At 50.3% G+C, this 22,203-nt stretch overlaps 1 protein-coding gene across 1 annotated transcript in view; it reads right to left on the bottom strand.

Annotated features, from left to right (window-relative positions):
- Nucleotides 1–22,203, bottom strand: part of TCERG1L (transcription elongation regulator 1 like) — a 204,091-nt gene that overhangs the window by 30,684 nt on the left and 151,204 nt on the right. Inside the window, exon 9 of the mRNA XM_032608658.1 lies at nucleotides 10,480–10,549. Within this exon, the coding sequence (XP_032464549.1) occupies nucleotides 10,480–10,549 (70 nt within the window). The remainder of the gene's footprint in view (nucleotides 1–10,479; nucleotides 10,550–22,203) is intronic.

The following is a 22,203-nucleotide window of genomic DNA, read 5'->3' on the forward strand; positions in this document are numbered from 1 at the left end:
TGCGTACAGAGGCAACTGGGGCAAACTGCACACCTTCATGTCCTCGTGTGGGGCATCAACAGTGCCCACCTTGTAGGGTCGTTGTGAGAATTCAATGAAATAATCCAGGTCACTCCCTCAGGGCAGCCCCTCACTCAGCGGGTGCCTCCCTCTCTCCCTCTTTCCCTCTCTTCTTCCCTTTCTTCCTTCCTTCCCTCTCTCCTTCTTCCTTCTGTCCTTCCCTCCTAATACTATACTTTGAGAGACTTTGAAGAAATAGAAGGCTTTTGATTTGACCATTGCCTGAACGCAGAACTTGAGATGGGAAGAGAAATAAATGCCGACTCAGGCTGGCGACTGCAGCCCTGGTGATTCCATCTTCTGTAAAGACAATGCTGACACCTGAGCATCACCTGGTTCTGGAGAAAGAACCAACGTGGCCGGTGGGGTTGAAGACGCTTCCCAGGTGGGGACGTCTTGCTGCAAAACCTGGGGCAAATGATGGGAGCGCTCTGGACCTTTTTTTTTTTTTTTATTGGTAAAACAGATAGTTTGGACAGGATGCTCTTTACACGTCTCCAGGCACTGCAGTTCTGTGGCGCAAATGCGATCCTGTTCTTCAGTCCTGTTGAAATATTTAAACATCTTGATTCTGCCATCAATTTATTAGCTCTGTCTCCCAACTTTGCAGTTCCTATAAATGTGATAAGCGAGCCTCCTGTCTCTTGGTCCAATCCATGCTTTCCTGCTGGTGATGAGCGGGGGCAGGGCGGCCACCGCGCCCAGAGGTCTGGGGGGCCCTGGTCTGCCTCCCGCACAGTCTGTGTCTGCTCCTGCCATGGCCACCGTCTGGGGTCCCCGCTGGTGGCCGGCCCATGGTGGCCTCCGAGGCTGTGCAGCCCCGGGTAAGGAGGGCCACTGAGTGACTTGGGTTTTGTGCCAACCCACACTTCCTCCCTCCCTGCCCCTAGGCTGCTCCCTCCCTGCTAGGGCGGCTGGGACGCATTCCTGCTTAACCCACCAGCTGTCCATAAACAGTGACCGCTGGGGGCCACAAGCCGCCAGCCCCCAGGGCGGGTGAGCAGAGCGGTGTCCTTGCAAGGATGGTCCTATGAGACGACGAAGAATGTACCTGGTCTTTACCCCCGTTCCTGGCACAGAGCTTCAAAAAGGTGTGAAAACTGCTGCGTGAAAGGAGCCCTTTTGGCCACACCTGAGTTGATGCCAACAAGGCAATGCAGAGTGGGCCTGAGATGCTTTCAAAGGAGGGGTGGCCCACCCCATGACTAGAGGGCTGGAACTCTCAGCCTCACGCCCCCCACCTGAGGACGGGCCAGTGATTGAATCGCTCGGGCCTGCATCACGACACCGGATGTAAACTCTGCAGAATGGGGCTGGGGATCTTCCAGGCTGGATCGCATAGCCGTGTAAAGGGAGGGGCTGGCAGGTGCACTGCGACTCCACGGGGACGCCAGCTCCTGTGCTCGGGCCCCTCCTGGACCTCACCCCCTGCTTCTATTCCCTTTGGCCGTTCCTGAGCTGTACCCTTTATAACAAAACTGTCACCCTAAGCATGGCGCTCTCCTGAGCTCTGTGAGTCATTCTGGAGAATCATCAAACCTGCAGAGTGGTCATGGGAACCCCTGAGTTTACAGCCAAGTGAGCCAGAAGTGGGCACGGCCAGGGGACTCCACTTTCCACTGACATCTAAAGTGGGGGGGGGGGTCTTGTTGGGACTGAGCCCTTGACCGGGGGCTCTGCACTGACTCCAGGGGGTTCGGGCCAGAGCAGTGCCGTCAGGAGGAGCGGCCAGCTCAGTGTGTATCAACCCTGTGCAGCGGTGTGGCCCTCGTCAGCCAGGGCAGCCGGCGCGGCTCCCGGGCGCCACCGTTCCCTCATCGGTGACCCCAGTGACCCCGGCTTGGCTGCAGGGCTCAGCTAATCTCCCTGCCCTGGAAGAGCTCCCGAGGGGCACACTTGTAGGATGGACACAGGCCCCCCCACGTCCCCAGGCTCACCTATGATAGAGGGGCAGGGAGTAATAAATAATCAACCTACTAAGTGTGCAGTTAGGTGGGGTGTTCAGAGATGTTACCCGACTAGGAAGCTTAACACAAAAAAACCCACATGCGGGTGGGATAGGGGCCATCAGGGAGGCAGGCGGGACCCAGGATGTCCCGTCCCTGGGGGTCAGGGCTGCCTCCAGAAAAGGGTGCCTGGGAGCACATCCCAGAGAGTGAAGGAGGCCCGTGCACATGTGGAGAAGGGGACCAGGGCTCTGCTGTGCAAAGGCCCTACAGAGCATCCAGAATGTTCCAGAGACAGCCAAAAGGAGGCCACGTGGCTGGAGCACCTGAGTGCTCACAGGTCCCTGGGGTCTCCTGGGCCACGGTGGGGGGGGACATGGCCTGTTACCCGAGTGAAGTGGGGAGACCCGGAAGGTTAGGCGTGGTGTGTCCTACGGTCCCCGCTGCCCCAACCCCTGACTCGGCCCTCTGCCCCTTCGACTGCTCGGCCAGCAACGCCCCCAGGTGTGAGGTCCAGGGTCGGCTCGGGCAGCTGACGTGGGGTCCCTACCGTGGCCTGCGTCTGGAACACGTGGTATTTATCCTCAAGACTCCGGGGGGGCTGAGGTTCGCCAGCCCACGTCTTCCCAAACGCTTCCTGGACATGAAACGATTCCTGAATGCGTTTCCTTGGTGTGCTTTTCCAGCTCCTTCATTATTCTAGGCGGCACACAAGATGCTGGCTGCTGCCTGCGGGGAAGGACGGAGTTGACAGGTGCAGCGCGTGCACAGAGACCCCGCGTCTCCTGCAGAGGCTCTCGGGGCTGTTAGTACCGCGCATTCCCCTTGCTGCTTTACAGACGCTCTGACCTGCTGACATCACAAGCTTCACGCAGGTTTGCACATGAGGTTGCGCCCTTTGGTCCATGCTTGTCACCCAGTTTGTGCGTTTGACCTTGGACGTGTCCCCAGGGCTGTATTTTAGGGGCTCTGTTACCAGACTCTGAGCGATGAAAAGTCCAGCTGAGACGTAGTCGTGTCACATTCCCTCAGACATATTCCCGCAGGCAGAAGAGCCAGGAAGACAGCCCGAGACTCTGACGAAATCTTAACTGACTCTGAAAATGAGCTGAAGTTTTCAAAGCAAATGGTGGATGCCAAAAAATAGCAGCACATATCAGACAAATTCAGGGAAAGAAAGGCTATTGGACCAAAGAGAGGTCTGAAAAGACATCTCAGAGATCCAAGAAATTAGAAATAAAAAAGGAAAAAAAACACTTCCGAAATGAAGAATAAACCAGAAGTTGCACAAACTTGAGTAGAATAAATGCCACACAGGTAATGCCTTAAGACTAACAGAAGGTGAGGAGAAGAAAATCAAAAAACAACAAGAAAATACATAAGAAGGATGCAAAACAAAGTGACACAGCAGAAGGGCAGAGAAGAACCAAACAGCATACTTGGAGCTGCCGACGTGGAAACTCAAAGCAATGAAATAGAACGAATACTAAAATGTAATTCAAAAAAATACCTTTATATAGAAAAGATGCACACCTACACTTTGAAAAGGTGCATATCATACCTGGGACAATTACCCAAGAATCACCAAGATAGAGACATACTGTGTCATTTAAAGGCTAAAATTAAAAACTAAGATGCATTGAAACACATCAACTATGTGTCAGTCTAGGGATTCATGATAAATTTGTCATCATTGGAGGATTCTCCTGCTAGAGAGCTGACATAGTATTTTGAAACTCAGTATTAAAGGGAAGGAATCAAGCATTTACCCTGCTTTTCCTGTTTGAACTATACCTCAGTGGAACCAAATGGTTTATGAGGGTATGTTTTTCTTTATAAAAGTAGTTAAGGTAATAAATGCAAATGAAATAATATAATTAAAATATTAGCATGAAAAAGTCCTTCTAGAAATAGAGGATCTGGACAAGTCACCTGCTCACATCACAAAAGACAGACTACCGGACATCACATGCCTCTCGATAGAAGGAACTTAACACCACCATGAAGAATCCTTCCCTAGACAGTAATCAAACTTGAACTGATACAGCCTCCTGGTCTGACTACAGAGTTACAGAACTTACTAGGGCCAGGAGAACCAGTTAAAGCACACCATGGAGATTCAGTGCTACCAGTGGGTCAAGGTCCAGACTATGGGAAACTCCACAGTTGAGAAGAAATTCTGGTTTCTTTAAACACAAATGAAAAAAACACAAAACAAAACAAAAAAATGCTGGGGCAGAAGGAAGGAAACTTACAGATTAAAATAGATTTAGGAGAGAGCCACAGAGGGCTATGTACAAACTTAATTTAGATGTTGATTTGAAAAATAAAATTGTAAAATAAAATAAAAGTCAAGGAAATCTGAACAATGTCTGGGAGGCTCTTTGATAATAGAAAGGAATTATTATTTGTTGTTTATTTTTTAGGTGTGACTATGGTTGCATTAAAAAAAATCCTTATTGTTTAGTTATGTGCTCTGATATATTTACAAATGAAATTTATATGACAGCTGGGGTTTGTTTCAAAATCATCTGGGTTGAGGGGGCAGGAGAACTAAAGATGAACATTGGCCTCGAGATAGTTGCTGAAGCTGGGAAATGTGTACCTGGGGGTTAAATTCCCTGTTCCATTTTTTATATTGAAACTTTTCATATTAAAAAGTTAAAAGGGACTTCTCTGGTGGTCTGCTGCAGAGGGCCCGGGTTTGATCCCTGGTCGGGGAACTAAGAACCCACGAGCCATGCAGTGTGGCCAAAACAAAAAAAAAAGTTAAAAATGGGCAAATCCACTCTGATCTCTTCATTGGGCATATTGAGCCATTTCCACTGTGTTGGGCCTTTTCCAGCACCGTGTCTGACAGTGGAATAAACTCATAGCCGCTCTCTGTCTCCCCTCCCATCATATGAAGATCTCTTTGCCTTACTAGAAGTCATCTCAGCTGGGCCTTTTGAATTTGCCTGAGCTGCCTCTTCCCTCGGCGCTCATTTCTCCGTGGCCTCTCCCTGTGCTGACAGCAAATCTCTCACCGTCCTCCATCCTCTTCAGGACCAGCCTCCGTCCCCATCACTGGGGCAGCAAACACCAAGCTGAGCACGCTTTCCAGCAGAAGGCGTTGCAAGATTGAACAGAGTTAAACCCTTAATTACCACAAATAGAGGCCAAATACGTGGAGATACAATGGAAGACTCTCAGCTGACTGCACAGTTATACCTCCAAGGGGCTGTACAGAATGGGCCAAGATTCTTGATAACCGGTCTTGGGGAGAGGATGGTGGGTCGATATGAGATGGATTTCCCGCCTGGCGATGTCTCTCTGTGCCCCTGCGATGAGCTGCAACAAACCTCCGGCAGACCATAATCACAAAATAAATAAGGATGAACTCGATCACACAGAAGGATTGCTGAAGACAGACCCGCCATCTGCAAGGAGGCACATCTCCTCCAGTGCCCACTTCCTAGAGTCCTCTGCTCCCTTGAGAAATCTGTCAAAAACCTACTTAATATTTAAGACTCAACTGACACGTCACCTCCCTGATTGCCTGATGTCCCCATGGTCTTGTCGAAGTCCCCGAACTGCTTTATCATGGATACAGCACTGGCTGGGATGCAATAGCTCTGGTGTTGATGGGAATCTCAGAGACCTGACCCCTGGGCCGTCCCTGCCCAGGGCAGGAACTCAAATCAGACAGCAGCTACTGCTCCAAACATGCAGAGACCCAGGCTTGTCCCCCCAGAGACCCTAAGGAGAAGCCAGGGGTTCATGTTTCATAATCCTGTTTTGGAGAGAAAATAAATGCCAGGTAATATTTATGCTTCAGTCTGAAAGGACAAATTAAAATACCATGACAAACGACTGTGCACACAGTCTTCTCATGGGCAGGTATCAATGAGGCGTCCATCCCAGGTAGGATGTCCTAATAACACAGGGCACAGACTCTGTACGGTTTACAAAACCGCAGGTTTCTATAGAAACTAAAATCATGAACTATGTACAGAGACTCACTTACAAGGCAAGTGGATGTTAATAATTCATTTTCCATGCATGTCCAAGGCCACAAAGAGACGCACACTGCCCCATCTTATGAAGAAATCCAGACTCCGGCACTGGCGTTGGACTGTAGATCATTCTCTTGTTATCTTGGGACACATCAAAGATGTAATTTTTTTTTTTTCGGTACGCGGGCCTCTCACTGCTGTGGCCTCTCCCATTGCGGAGCACAGGCTCCGGATGCGCAGGCTCAGCGGCCACGGCTCACGGGCCCAGCTGCTCCGCGGCATGTGGGATCTTCCCGGACCGGGGCACGAACCCGCGTCCCCTGCATCGGCAGGCGGACTCCCAACCGCTGCGCCACCAGGGAAGCCCCCAAGATGTAATTTTATAGCAATCTTAATTGGGACGCACAGACTTCCTAGCATCACCTTACAGCATTTCAGAGGAGCCGTGCTCTTACTTCCTCAATAGCTAATTTGTCTGGGATTCTGGAAATCATGTACGTGGAAGTGAAAGAGCTGGTCTCACAGGTCATGTGAGGACAGGTGCAGCATGCTGGCCCCTCCTTGCTGCCCACACTCACTGACCATCCTCTGCCTTTGCACCTTGGGTGGCAGTAGCAGCAGCTGTCTATGAACAGAGGGTTTCCTTTCCTCTGTCACAGTTGACTCTCTCTAGGTGTGTGGGCTTGATCTGGGGACAGGCTCAGGGGTGGCGGCTACAAAACCTCCAGACACTAGATTGTTTGGTCTTGTCCTGTCTTTTGGATGGCGGTATCCGTTTTTTGTCCTAGACAGATGCCATCTGCCCCAGGTGGGATGCAGAATTGCAGGTGGATGGATCATAGCCTCACAGCTCTGTGAGGGCACCTCGGTGTCACAGATGGGCGTGGGGGCTGGGGACTACCTCCTCAGGCTGCCCCCAAATCCTTAAAGATGCAGCCTGGTCCAGGGGACATGCTTTCAGTGTGACTTGGTCACCTTGGTTTGTCAAGAGGGGAGTAATGGAGGGCGTATTTGAGGAAAGCGGAAAAGTGCCACAAGGGCACTTCTTGCTAATTCCACGCTCTTGTGTCTCCAGCCGTGGCTGTATATGACTCCATGGAAGCACCTATTGTAGAAGGTCAACTTTACCACTTACATCCAAGGCCATCAGCGGGGCTTCCCCAAAGTTTACCAGCTACCACAATAAACAATGTACCAAGCCAAGAGATTTCTTTTAGTCACTTACCATAAAAGGCTCCTGTACCAAGTGGCCTAGAAACATAAACGCATTTCCAAAGCCGTGGGGCCGATGATATTGAAAAACTCAAACAAGTAACTGCACCCTGTCACACTACAGAAAACCACTAGTTTAGCAGGAATCCCCTGGCTCGGCAACTGGCAAAAACTGGTACCTCGTGAAGGGGCTGGAAGCCATACGTACCACTGACAGTTTCTTTACTAACGGGTTTTGTAAAGAGTGACCATTTCACTCTGGCTTTTAAACCAAATGACATACGTTTGCTGAATCCTCCAAATAATTCAACTCAATGATTTGAAATAAATTCTAAATTCCTTAAGTAGACAGCACATTTGAAAAGCAGGTCTGAACTAAAAACAACCTACACGTCAGAAACCAGCCGAACCCCTGGGCACTGCACACAACGGGGAGACGCAAACAATCAATTTTCCGGTCCCGGGGAAGACGCACGACCGTGCATCACGAACCCATTCCATTAAACAGTAAATAACAAGCCATCTGAAACAGCGCTTACCAGGTAGCTGAAAATATCTGGGTAATTTGAAAGCTTGTCATTGTGACATATTTCTCTTCCCAGGGAATTTTAGGAAAAGTTATCATTTGGACCCGAATCATATGCACAACTGATTTAATCCCATCTGCATAAGAATGTTCAAAATGTATATGAACTGGGCCAGGGTGTGAGAAGATGCAGGGAGCACAGAGCTGCGTCCAAAACGTGCCCTGTAGTTTAGAGGCCAGGATACGGCCGCTGAAGAGTCGTCATTTGCAGAAGCATTTAAGTGCTTTTTGATGTGAAAAATTACACTATGTATACGAAAGGGAAGGTCAAAATGGATTGATTTCGGCAGGTTCTCTGGAGCCTGGCCTCTTACTAGTTATACAGCATCTACTAAATACAAGTGCCCAGAAGCAGCTGGAAGCTTGAGGAGTCCTTGGGCTTACTGACAACAACCTTCCCCCAAAGGACAAAACTGCCAAGACGATGCTGGTGTCCATGCACCCGAGTGAAGAGCTCTGAGCAAGGGGCACGCAGGCCCAGGCTGGGAGGAAGCTTTGGAAAAAGCCACACGAGGGTGAAGCTTCCCCTAGAGTGGGTGCAGTTTGCAAAGCGGCTCAGAAGTGAATGACCAGGACTCACGGAACATTCCAGACCCTGAGTGCAGATCCCCCAACTTCCGCTGAAACCTTTTCCTCCTGGATCTCAGTGGCAGAACAAAGTGACCCAGGGACCGAGGCCTGAACCATGGCGGGAGCCAGGTGCCTGGGCACCTGAGGGCCGAGGGGGCTTGGAATCATATGATGGCCCAAAGCTTCATGCAAACACCCGTGCTGGTTTCAAAGTCAGTGCTGAGTCACGGAAGAAGTCTTTCAGATGATGAAAACCGAGACCAATGCTTTGACATTATTTCAATGCCAAGTGTTCAGAGTTTGGGGCCAGTCGCACGGGAAAACGGATAAAACTGGGTGATACAGGCAGACATCCCCACTCCTCTGGAGCTAGCCGAGACCTCCCTCCTGCACGAGTTCAAAACGCATCCGGTAATGGCTAGGGTGCTGCTTCCCTTGTGCCTCAGGAAGCTCATCTTGTTTTTAAAATTATATACATTTATCCAAAGATCACAGAGACTGGCTTAGCTGACAACCAGGGTGTGAACATAACAATAAGGAGACGACGCTTGATTTCCTTTCCTGGAGCCCTTGGTCCCCAATGAAGACACTTGGTGTCCATCCTCTGCGGCCCACGCAAGTGTCCTTTGACCCCAAAAGGGACTGTCTAAGCAGAGGATACGGGGGAGCAGAAAAACAGAGGCCTGGGCGATTGGGTGGGAGGTGCTTTGCTCCAGCACCGCAGGGAGCCCCCGGTCCCGCCGAACTGCTGCCCCTGGTCTCCTTCACCCGTGCAAGGAGACCCCACCCCCCACCCAGACTGCCTTCCTGTCTTGGGAAGGACACTGCTTACCCTTCCCTGCATTGTTTCCAGAAAGTTCTGTGGTGTCTGCTTGGTACCAGTTAAAATGACAATATACCTGGGCCCTGGTCAGTGAAATAGTTTTGTGAGGGATGCACAGTGGAAAAAGGCCAAAGGTGTTGAAATAAAAGGAATAATGTACCCACTTAGGACTAATTCTGCAGGCTTGTGTCTCCACAGGCACCCTGACCCCTGGCTGCCAGCCCTGCCTCCACTTCCTCTCTCCTTTCCTCTCCCACCATCTTTCACCGGGAAGCCACAGGGCAAGGGTGGAAGAGGTGAGAACAGGCACAGGTTCTGAGTCAAGACTGCATTTTCCTCCATCACTGCGAACATTTGTTACTGCAAAAGTACTTCTTCTAAGGCACATTTTTTAAAAGAGAAAATACGCACAGTTGCAAACATCCTGACAGCTGCTCAGGGATTCCTGCCGCAGGCCTGGGGTGTCCCATGATGGGGGCTGATAAATGGGCACCCGGTACAGGACTGATTGCACTGCTAGGCCGGGACATCGGAACCACGTTGGCTCAGGAAGTGGCCTCGTGGGTCCTTTTTTAGATTCGCTTTCATCCTTCCCTGCCTCGTGCCTCCCACCTCCCCGTTCTGGGAACTTGGGACACACAGACCCCGAATTTTACCCCTTTACGTAGAACTCAGTAGGAAAGGGACCACAGACCGGGCCTTCCAGGAGGGCCAAAGCGGGAACAACCATTCCCCGCCCCCGGCTTGAAAGGAAGGGGCGGAGTTCCCTCCCTCCTGTGCTGTGGCCACAAGCAAACCGTAACAAGCAAACGTGGATGGAGAACTTATTCTCCTGGTGCCACAGGAAGTCACATGGGCAACATCGCATGAGGGCATCACCCACTTTGCAGACGAGAAGTCTGATGTGGGGGTGAAATTACTTTGCCCAAAGTCGCTAAGCAAGTAAGACACGGAGCTGGACCTCCAACCCGGGGCTGACAGACACACAACCCACCACTCACCCAGCGCCACCTTCACCTCCGTGCTCTGTCCACTCCTCAGGGCCCCAAAGCAAGGCTAGGGGTGAACGTGGCCCCGGGGAGGCCAGGGGAGGGGAGACGACATCCAGTGTAGACCCGGGGCACCCAGGGCAGGTTCTGCTAAGACAGACCTGGGACCTCCCGCCCTCTGTTTAGGGGTTGGATCCGTTCTTGGCTCAGTCAACAGAGTGAAAGGGATCCCTTCTCTTTCTCCACCACCTAGTCATCCCTCGAAGAAAGACGCGCAGGAAAGGACGTGGCCACCTACCGATTCCTCTTGGTTTTCACGTGGGGGTCTTCCCTGCCATCTTCGGAACTTGATCCGTCGCCAGGCTTGGCTGAAAGAAAGCCAAGTTCACCTGTTAACACGGAGCCTGTGGCTTTGACAAACCGTCGGGAAGCACCACTTTCAAGCAGACTCATCTTGAAATTAAGAAAACAGACTTCCCTTAAAGGTGGACCTCAAATCCTGTAACCACGCTCTTAGGGCACACCCCTTTCACATTCCAGCGGAACAGAAATCTGATGTGCTTTGGTGCGGATAAGTCATCTCTAGCTGCCGGCTGTGTAGAGGCTGCTGGACCTTCCAGAAGGGCTGGAGGGGGAAGGGGCGTCCACCTGGCCCCACCCCTCACAGGACTTAGGCCCTGGACCAGCTCTGCTAGCCACGCTGCCTTCACGTCCTCGTGCTTGAACCACAGACCCGGACTCCCCGCTTTGTCTCCTGCAGTGAACAACCCGATTTCTCCTGCACGCGGCGTGCCCGCCACTGCTGTCTACAAGTCTGCTTTCTAAAAGCTAAATTGATTTTGAAGTCAGGTCCCCTACTTACATCCTGAAGAGGTTGGCCCTATAAATGTTTGATGAGCTTTCGGAATGAAAAAGTAAAAAGGTGCTTCGGTGTTTCGTATCTGTCTCCAAAAGGAAAGAGGAAAAATGAGTATAAAGATGGTTCTAGAGCATCATTGTTTCGGTGCTGACAGGTTGAATGATGTCCAAACGCTCCCTGGCATCACAACTGCCTCCTTGCCTGCTTTTTATTCTGTGTCTGTCATCCCCAAGAAACCACTTTCTCATAACCACGTCCTGTGTGGGCACAGGGGCAGGGTTCTGGGCTCTGCAGTGCGTGACCCATGTCCTCACCCGCTGCCGCCGTCCCCCAGGACTGCTTGAACCCACGTCCTTCCTGAGGACGCTCTGTAATGAGCTCATAATGAATGTGAAGCTTATGGGAAAAAATATGAATTTCCACGACTGCAAAGCCCTCCACACCTTTTCTTTCTATAAAACCTGACAACTCTCCACACACGCGGTTTGCAATCCCAGCAATGCCCCCCTGCTCCGGCTCCAACCCCTATCTACTCTCCGGTTCGCTTTCGGTGCAGAGCTTGGGGCTGCAGCGAGCTGAGAGGGTTGGGATCTGGTGGCCTCTTCCCACCGACGGCCCGTCCACAGCGGGTCCTGCCCAGTACAGCATTGTGGGACCAGTAAGCGCTCCCTCGGCGAGAGCCCAAGCCCAGGTGGGCCTTTCAGGGCTCTCCAGTGGGGCTCGCCCCACCTTGGCTCCAGTGACACATGGGGCTGGATGATGGGGCGTCCCGTGCACCGTAGGGTATTGGGCAGCATCCCTGGTCTCTGACCCCCAGACACCCGGCACCCCTCCCAGTACTGACAACCACAGATGTCTCCAGTAGTTGCCAAATGTCCCCCAAGGGACGGAGCCTCACCCCACCCCCTGCCCTGATGAGAACCAGTGGTCTAGAGAGAGACCTTTGCGGTGACCGAGCTGACGGGCAGGGGACGGGCTTTCTTCTTCACTCCTATGCTCTCTCCCCACGCGCCCATACGTGGCGCCGACAGTCAATCCCCTCTCTGCTGTGACCCCAGAAGGCACACTTACCATCCCGGCTCCTGCCTGGCTCTCCACCTCCGTGTCCCACAGGCCCCTCATCTCAGCACATTCCACCTGGATCTACCCTCGCTCCCACTCTCCCGTCTTAGCCTCCAGTCCACCGACACCCCTCCACGTAGGAGCTGCGACTCTCCCTTACGATGCCCCTCCTGGCCCCCACTGGCTCTGGCTGGCTTTTGAAGAAGGAGTGGGTTGTGTTTGCTTGTCCTTCAGGCAGATACGCAGAGACATCATTATCAAGACATTTACTAAGGTGTAGACGAGGCAGCCCTTCCCCACACCCCACACAGGACACACTCGGGAAGACCAAAGGCAAGCCAGGAAAACTGAAGAAATACTGTTTTTACATGAGTTCACACAATTATAAAGATGTTGGTTATTTTCTAGGGTATTTTTGTTCATTTTGAAGAATTCTATCATGAGTGAAGTTTCCTGATCAAGATTCAAAATTCAGAAGTCATAAAGGAAAACACAAATTTACTGCCTTTAAAAATACAAGGCCAAAGGAATGTCAGGAAAAACGGTGGAATAGGGGACTCTCGGGTCCGTCCCTCCACCAAAACAGCTGCTGAACTGGAAAAGTGACTGGAGTCGAGTATTTGAGAACTCTGGAACCTTCAACATCAAGGGCAGTGCTGGCTGCGGGGAGAGGCTGCTGTCCTTCAGCTGACCTCAGAGATAACGGAACAGAAACTTCAGTTTGGGGACTGAAAGTGACAAGGAATACACACATAAAAACTAGTTTGGAGGGACTTCCCTGGTGGTCCAGCGGCTGAGACTGCACTCCCAATGCAGGGGGTCCGGATTTGATCCCTGATCAGGGAACTAGAGCCCGCATGCCGCAACTAAGACCCAGTGCAGCCGAATAAATATTTTAACAAACTAGTTTGGAAAAGTCACAAATGGGCGGCTCCAGCCCTCAACAAGCAGGAATCAGAAATCCTTGAGGAGTAGGACAATCACATTTCCAGTGTTGCCACACCGTCACACTCAGAAAGTCCAGATCTCGATCAAAACTACAAAGCATACAAAGAAATAAGAAAGAAAGTATGGTCCATTCACATGACAAAAAAAGAATTTGACAGCAACCGTCTCTGAAAAAGCCCAAGTACCAAAATTCACTCGAAATGGCTGAAAGAGCTAAACTTAAGAGCTAAAACTATGCAAATCTCAGACAAAAACGTAGGGGGTAAAAGCCATGATGCTGGATTTGAAAATGGTCTCTTAGATATGACACCAAAACACTGGCAGTAAAAGAAAAAAACAGATAAATTGGACTTAATAAAAAATTTTAAATTTCTTGCATAAAAGAACACTATTATCAACAGAGTGAAAAAGCAAACCACAGAATGGGAACCACATTTGCAAATTAAATATCTGATAAGGGATTCATATTCATAATATATATAAAACCCCTACAACTCAGCCACAACAACTAAAACAAAAACAGCCCAGTTACAAATGGGCAAAGACTTAAATGGACCTTTCTCCAAAGAAGACACACGAAAAGCCCATGAAAAAGTACTCAGCACGGAGTCATTAGGGAAACGGAAATCAAAACCGCAGTGAGGTACCACTTCACACACTCTGATGGTGATAAAATAATAAGAAGAAGAATTTTAAAAAGGAAGACAAGTGTTGGCAAATAATATGGAGAAGGACGTGGAACCCGTGGGCACTAATGGTGGGAATGAAAGATGGGGCAGCTGCTGTAGTAAAAGGTTTGACCGCTACTCTAAGAGTTCAACATAGAGTTACCATGTGAGCCAGAAATTCTACTCCGAGGTATGCACCAAAAAGAACTGAAAACAAGCATTCAAACAGATATTTGTACGCCGACGTTCATAGCGGCATTATTCACAACAGCAAAAAAGTGGAAACAACCCAAGAGTCCATCAGCAGGTGAATCAATAAACAATGTGTGGTTTATCCCTACAATGGAATACTACTCAGCTGTGAAAAGGAATGAAGCACTGACACGTGCTATAACATGCATGGACCTTGAAAACGTTATGCTAAGTGAAATAAACCAGACACAAGTGGACAAATACTGCATGATTCCACTTACATGAGGCACATAGAACAGGCTAATCTATAGACATGGGAAGTAGAATAGAGGTTACCAGGGGAATTATCAATAAACGGTTACAGGGTTTCTGTTTCGGGGGAGGAAAAAGATGGGAAACAATGGTGATGGTTACATAATACTGTGAAGGTATTACTGACAAATGCCTCTGAACGGTGCACTTAAAAATGGTTGAAAAGGCAAACTTCATGATATGCATGTTTTACCACAGTAAGAAAAAAATTCAAGATCAATTCGTTTTATGGAAAAAGAAATCAAGAGAAAAATATTGGAATCACACTATAGACAAAATATTGATCTCCTTGATTTACAGGACTCCGTATAATTCAATACGGAAGACAAACACACACTCCACAGGAATACAGAACAACACAAATGGCCAATCAACCAGCTGAAAGGTTCAATTTCACTCACAATTAAAGAAATGCCAACTGACACAATGAATGGGCCTAAACACTTGAGACTGGATGATGTACAGTCTTCATGAGAACAGGCAGAGTCTACTAGTGGCCATGTGAACTGGGTGATCTTTTAGGAGGACGATTTAGCAATATCTGTCAAAAGAAAATGCATGTACCTTTTGACCTGGCAATTCCAGTCGTATGAATTTATACAAGAAAAGTACTCGTAAAAATGCTCCTAAGATAAATATATGTGTACAAAGGTGTTCATATCAGCGTTCTGTGTGTGCACACACAAACAGATGACCTACAAGTCCCCCAACTGGAAAGAGTCATGGCTATCCAGCCGAGAGAGAGGGGAGAGAGAGAAAGAGAGAGAAGAGAGATGGGCTATGGGGGGAGCGGGGCTCAGAACACGGGGAGCCGGAAAGATACCCACAATGGTGAAAAGCAGAAAGTGCAACACGTCAATCCCTCAGCTGTCCTACTAAAAATACATTCAATACATACTCACAGACATCTACCTATTTTCAAAATTTATTGTCTTATGCCTTTAACCGGCAAGGAAAGTCATGTACATTCTTTAAAAAAGGCACTGAGCGGGCTTCCCTGGTGGCGCAGTGGTTGAGAGTCCGCCTGCCGATGCAGGGGACGCGGGTTCGTGCCCTGGTCCGGGAGGATCCCACGTGCCGCGGAGCGGCTGGGCCCGTGAGCCATGGCCGCTGCGCGTCCGGAGCCTGTGCTCCGCAACGGGAGAGGCCACAGCAGTGAGAGGCCCGCGTACCACAAAAAAAAAAAAAAAAAAAAAAAAAAAAGGCACTGAGCATGCAGTGAGGCTGCAGCAGGTGGTTAAAGCTCTCCTGAGTCTGTGAGACAAATGTCTTCCTTTGGGCAAGTGGAGGTGATGACCCCTATTATGTTCGGTCCCCTCTCTCAGAAGGGAAGGCACAATGTCTGGTTAAACTTGCTGGAGAACTGCAGGAGCGGATTTGTTGGGGGAGGGCACGTTTGCATTCAGAGGAGAACCCTGGTATGCGGCATACACCTGTGCCCCAGGCAGACGCAACTCGGAAGAGTCCAGGGCTGTAGTTGCCCCCGGGGACCTAGGAACAGTGGCGCTCCGGCCTGTGAACTGCGCGAGTCCAGAGTTCACTCCTTAATGGCAGGTGCTGTTCGCCAAGGCTGGGGTCGCGTCCATCACCTAAGTGGGCTCCGCTCCTCCGCTTCCAGACTCACTAGCTTTTTCCAGGGCAGCCGTACGCCCTTAACACAGATGAGCTTCCACCTTAACACACATGAGCAAAGCATGTGACCTGAGATCTTCGCGAAGTTCTAGGGGCGTCTGCAAACATCTGGCTGAAAAGACTGACAGCGGGTCAAATAGCCTTGATATTCAAGAAATGCACAGTCTGCTCAGCAGAACAAGACCTCAAAGTTTCTCCACCCCTGGAAATGCTCACAGCCCACAAGGAGTGCTGGCCCGAGATGGGGCTGTCACAGCAGTGGGATGGCCCCTCCGGCCGAAGTTCGGTCCTTTCACCGGGGTGTCTGCAAACAAGGCAGTTTGGGAACCTAGCAGACAGAGTGATGCGGTGCTTCCATCCCGGCCTCTGCGAGTCATCAGCCCCTAGTGGGTCGCCTGCCCAATGAGGCAGCACTGAGCTGAAGCCTTCGTCAGCTCCTGAGACTGTGACCTGGGAACCCTGCCAAGAGAACGTGTGCTCTGCCCACCTGGAACGTTTGGGGAAAATGGCCCCGGGTGGAAAACTGGCTGGGCCGTCCCAGCTCCACCGGCACAACGGCTGCCCTCATTCCCGGGCCAGGAGGGCGGGGCAGCTTGAAGCACTAAGTTCTGGGGAAACTGCTTTGAAAAATGCTGTTCCTGTCTCACCTGTTTAGCACTCCTGGGTCTTGAAGGCACAGAGACAGGACATAACCCCTTTACCAGCACTAATTCAGGATGGGATCCAGAAACCTGCATGAGCCCTGGCCCTGCCCGTCCAGCAAACTGAAGGCGAGTGTTACGGAGCATCGTAAAGACCCCACGGTGCCTGCACGTCGGCTCCTCCCTTTTCCCATCACAGGCTGCCTGGTAAATTCTGTCAATAAGCGATTCTCTGGAGGGATGACCTGTCTCCACTCACCTCCCTTACTTGCGGTCCTGTTACAGGGGCTGACCAGTGTGGGCACCGATGCTGATAACGGCGTTAACGAGCCACCTGGTTCATTCGTTGTGCAAAGAGGAGGCGTAGGCCAGGCTGCCAGGTGGCGTCGGGCTGTGGATGGAACACAGGTCCCAGGTGATGGTCAGGGCTCCTCCCAAACAGCCAGGGCAGGTGACTTCTGCATGGGGAGAGCCCCTCTCATCCACCTGAGTCCTCGCGGATGAACAACGAGGCACCTATCTGCCACTCTGGAGAACACCCAGCATCTGTGTTTTCAGCAGTCCTGGGTCTTTTGGAGTACCCGGCACCTGGTCCCACTGTGTGGTGGAGATCAGTGCACCGTCCCTGGGCAAACAATGCTCGGGAACGTGACCCGTTCACAAGTCCTTGCTGGGATTACTCACAGGGACGGTTTCAGGTCCTCCTTGGTGAAATGCATGTCATTGTCAATGTACATTTGTCTCGAATATAAACGACTGAAATGTTTACAGAGCAACTGAAGCCAAGTGACTTCCTGCCATGTGGAAGCGCAAGGCTCCCCGCACCTGACTGTCCTGTGTCAGGCGCAGGGAGCAAAACGGTTTCCAGAAGCTCCTTTTTATCGTATGCTCATAAGATGCCTGGCGAGGCGCCCCTCCTTAGATCTGGAGTCAGACCCTCCGGGGTGCAAACCCTGGTCCCCCATCGGATAGAAGTGTGACCTTGAGCACATCAGTTGGTCTCCTTTCTTTAATTCCCTCTTCTGTAAAACAGGTATAAAGATGATGGATTGCACAATAATGGCCTCCAAAGATGTCCACAACCTGATCCCTGGAACCTGTGAATACATTAGGTTGCGAGGCAAGGGGGATGAAGGTTCCTAACCAGTCGACCTTGAGACGGGTGGTGAGCCTAAGATATCCAGAAGGGCCCAGTGTCATCACAAGGACCCTGAGAAGTGGAAGAGGGAGGCAGAAGACTCAACCAGAGAGAAGAGCTGAAGATGTATTGCTGCTTTGGAGCGGGTAGGCAGGGCCATGGAGCCCAGGAAACCAGGTGGCCTCTCGAAGCTGGAAGAGGCAGGGGAACGAGTTCTCTCCTAGTGCCTCCGGAAAGAATGCAGGTCCAACAACATCAGTGAGAAGTAAGTTGGGCTTCTGAGCTCCAGGACTGGAAGGTAATACATTGGTGTTGGTTTAAGCCACTAAGTTTGTGATGATGTGTTACAGCAGCAAAAGGAAGCTGATACAGATGGCGCCCACCTCCTGTGGCTGCAGTGAACATGAGGAAACAAGTGCCCCTTTTTCCGTGCAGGGTTCCCTCCCCGCTCCCCGCTCAGCACATCTCGCCCCCCCCCGCCAAAGCTCACCTCCTCCCCGCCCCAGCCCCGCTTCCTGTCCTCCTCATCCACTGGGAGGAGACGAAAGGCAGGAGAGAGGGGCTGGGAGACACTCCTCCTAATCTCTGTCCCCGCCTGCCTCCTGTCTCCCCCACCCCAGAGGATGGGCCCACAGGCGTTTCATCTGATCGCCCTCTGATACACCCCACCAGACTACACCAAACCCTCCCAGCAGAAGGGACGGAACCGCGCTGTGGACGGTGCAGGTGACCAGGCAGCAGGTGCCTCAGCCAGACTGCAGGAAGATTTCTACCTCGGACAAAAAAAGAGGTCTCCTGCCATTTCAGTCAACGAAGAATGTTTGTTTGACCGCTGACAAGCCATGAGCCACAGCAGCTGTCCTGACGGTGGGCCCTGAGGGGACTTCAGGATGGAGAAAAGCAGGATCTGGCCCTAGATAGCTGAGATGCACAGCTAAGGAATGATTTCAAGGAGCCCAGACTCTGGGATCTTCCCACAGAAAAGCACCGGGATCATTAACTTGAGATGTCTGGTTTTTGTGATTAGCTGTAATCTTTGACGTTCCATTAAATGTGTGTGTCGTTTTTGTTTTTCCTCGACAAAACCTCCTACATACCCTGGCTCCTTCCCTGGCCTCTTTGGAGCAGATCCTCAGAGCCATCTGAGAGGCTGTCCCCCTGGCTTTTAGTCCTCAGTAGGTCCCCGAATAAAACATTAACTCACAACTTTCAGTTTTCCTTCAGTCTACACTACCCATCGCTCAGAAGAGAGGTCTTTGGTGGTGCAGGTAAATACAGTGGAAGAACTGAGCCTCTAAGAGATTTGAGAAATGCTGAAGCTGGCGGAAAAACACACATGGGTATGGTACCCTCCACGCTGAAGAGCCTGTGGCAGCCCCGAGAACATCAGGACATAGAACGGAGGCGGGGTGAAGGCGGTACTTCTCGTTTCACGTTAGCTCCACAGGCCCTTATTCCCAACTAACAGTGTGTCTGCTAGAGACACAAAGAGTCTGGATGTGCTGCAAGGTAATTAGGAAATAATTCAGGCCTTCATCTGAACGTCTCAGCAATGAAAACAGAATGCAGAAAAGGGCGGCTTTTCCCTTAGTTGCCGAATGATGAACCGCTTAGCACTTTTGGCACCTCTGTATCCTTTTCCCCGTAGTTGTCTGACACCCTTAGCTCTCCCTTCCACAGCTGACATTCCTAGTACACACACACACACACACACGCACACACACACACGCACGCCCCTTCAAACCTACTAGTAGTTAAACGTGGCAGCGATTTTGTCAAATTCATTTATTTCATTTGTCTATTGAAAAATAATCAATATCAACTGGAATGTTTAATGCTTCCATTTCAGGAGAGAAACAGGCTTCAATACTCAAATCTATAATGACTCATAGTTGAACAAAACGTGAAAAATAAAATTCTCCACCGAGAACAATCTCTTCTAGAGCTGGTTCTTATAATAATTAGGGTCAAATCATTGGATGAGTCATGACGGATGACCAGCCAGGGAAAAACGCCCCTTGCTGGTGGCCTGAGGTCATCCACTCTGCCTGCTCTTTGCTAATCAGTCCTCCAGAAATACTTCCTGTCCTCTTTCGCAGCAAACAGAACAATTGAGGTGAGTGGCTCTCAGGAAATTAGAAGTAATGCATTTAAATGCCAATTCTACTCTGCAACAGCAAGTTGAGAATTGAGGTCATTTGCATATCTTTAAGATTCAGGTTAAAATACACTGGTTTAAGGCAGTGTCTTCCTCTTTTTATAAGAGTACGTAAGGTTAGAGCTCATTTTGTAACTGCTCGTAACGCACATCTATCTACCTAGAGTAGTTAAGGGGCTGCCATTATAAAGGCGGCAGACAAAATGACTTGATATAGGCCATTGGACCAACATCTAAGCCAGTAGAAGCCTCAAGGTTACAAATCCATGGAAACGCTAAGGAGGACCAGTCTTGGCAGCTGGCTGGGCTTTACCTGTCGCCCATCAGGTAATTTGCTTTCTCTGCCTCTGCACCTTCACTAGGTCAGCCTTCCCAGGCTCTAACCACGTCCAGTTTGGTGCTGCGGGATTGGAATCGATTTTTGCTCAAATGAACCCTTCGCGTTTCTGACATGCCTGTTACTCTTTTAACGCTGTCTTCCACGTACAGTCCTCACAAGCCTCGAAAGGGCAGAAGACTCAGTGGGGGACTCTGCAGACCCCTCTCTGTTCTCGCAGCCCTGACTCGACTTGGTCCAGAGGAGAGAAACAGGCCAGCAACTGTATACTGACCGCTAATGAGTGCCTTCCTTTCTCATTCCTTCCAGGCCTTGGGAAAGAAAAAGAAACAGCACCCAATTATCTCCAAGAATGACAGCTGAAGAAAGGAGCAAGGAATCTGCCTGCATTGTTTGCGTCTACCAAGAAAAGAAACATCATGGCTATGACAAACTGCACCCAGGGCTTCCCTGGTGGCGCAGTGGTTGAGAGTCCACCTGCCGATGCAGGGGACGCGGGTTCGTGCCCTGGTCCGGGAAGATCCCACATGCCGCGGAGCGGCTGGGCCCGTGAGCCGTGGCCGCTGAGCCTGCGCGTCCGGAGCCTGTGCTCCGCAGCGGGAGAGGCCGCGACAGTGAGAGGCCCGCGTACCGCAAGAAACAAAACAAACTGCACCCGACTGTCCTTGAGGTTTGTAGGTCTCAGGACACCCCCTCCCAGGGTGTGCTGTTCTCTCTTGCCCCAGAGTGAGGGCCTTGGGGTATGGGTGTCTGCGAGGGGTCTGGGGTTCAAGCCTCCACTCAGCATGCAAAGCATCCCTTTTAAAAATGGATGCCACTGAATCAAAGGAGGAAACAAAATCACAAACCCAATTCTTACTGTCCCTGAGCACAGCTCAGTGTTACAGACTCAGTTGGATGTGCACCTAGAACGTTCCTTCTTCTCCACAGCAGCTGACCTGAGTTGACTCTTGGCAGCAGGTGGGGTGGCGGGTATGGGGGTTTACTCTTTATCTTAAGTGGGGGGGCCTATTAACCGTGTCAATCTCTCCATCCGAGCAAACTGCTACCAGCTTTGCAAGAGCAACCTTTGCCATGTCTTTCAGCACTGATAAAAGTGTTAAAACTTTTACGATACCTTTTCCTAAATTTCCATTCAAATACCTCTGGCTCTCACTAAAAATGGGGGCTGGTCTCTGTCATCTGTGTTAGCCCCACCCGAGGCAGAATCAAAAATATCACTGCAAACCCAACAAAACACCCACAAAAATAAAACAAACACTTCTTCAAGGGGTCAAGATCCTATTTCCAGGCCTTTCAGCCAAGCTCTGCGGGTCAGTCAGGGAGAACCGCTGATCTCAAGTTTCCCCAGTGAAGCCAGTACTGTTTCAACCCCTGTGCTCAGGGAGTGGGCCTTTCCCAACACAGCAGCTGATTAAAAATGTACGAGATCTAATCGGAAAGGATCCTTTCTGAAAATGTTAAGTGTTCTCCTCTGACTCTTGGGGAAACGAGATTTGCTGGGGCATCATCGGGAACAGTTAGCGCTCTGCAAGCATCTGATTGCTCTACAGCTGAGAAGAATCTTTCTCCTCTCCACATGCACTTCCATAGAAATCAAGCATCCCTTCAAATAAGGAACGGATGGATTTCATACAAAGCTCTGAAGTGGGTGTGTGAGGAGGAAGGGTTACGTGCTCCCATTCGTGACATGTGGTCTCAAGGGGCATTCCTATGACACTTGGAACAAAAATTAAATGCTGGAGAAAAAAAACCAAACAGGAATTAGTACATCAAAATGACCACCATGCGTGAGCTTGAAAGGTGAGACTTTTCTGCATTTTCTAAAATGTTTAACCAGTACACACTAATTTGATAGTAGAAAACAGATTTTAAAAGCAAAAAAAAAAAAAAAAAGTTAAATGCAGGCTAATGTCTGTGCCGGAAAGGAAGTTTTGAGTGGCTGACAGATGAGAGGGCTTCCCCAGGTTAGTAACTTCGTGCGAAAAGAAAGTCATTAGAGAAATGCAAATCAGAACTACAGTGAGGTATCACCTCACACCAGTCAGAATGGCCATCATCAGAAAATCTACAAA

Source organism: Phocoena sinus, chromosome 16 (assembly GCF_008692025.1).
Source record: "Phocoena sinus isolate mPhoSin1 chromosome 16, mPhoSin1.pri, whole genome shotgun sequence".
NCBI lineage: Eukaryota > Metazoa > Chordata > Mammalia > Artiodactyla > Phocoenidae > Phocoena > Phocoena sinus.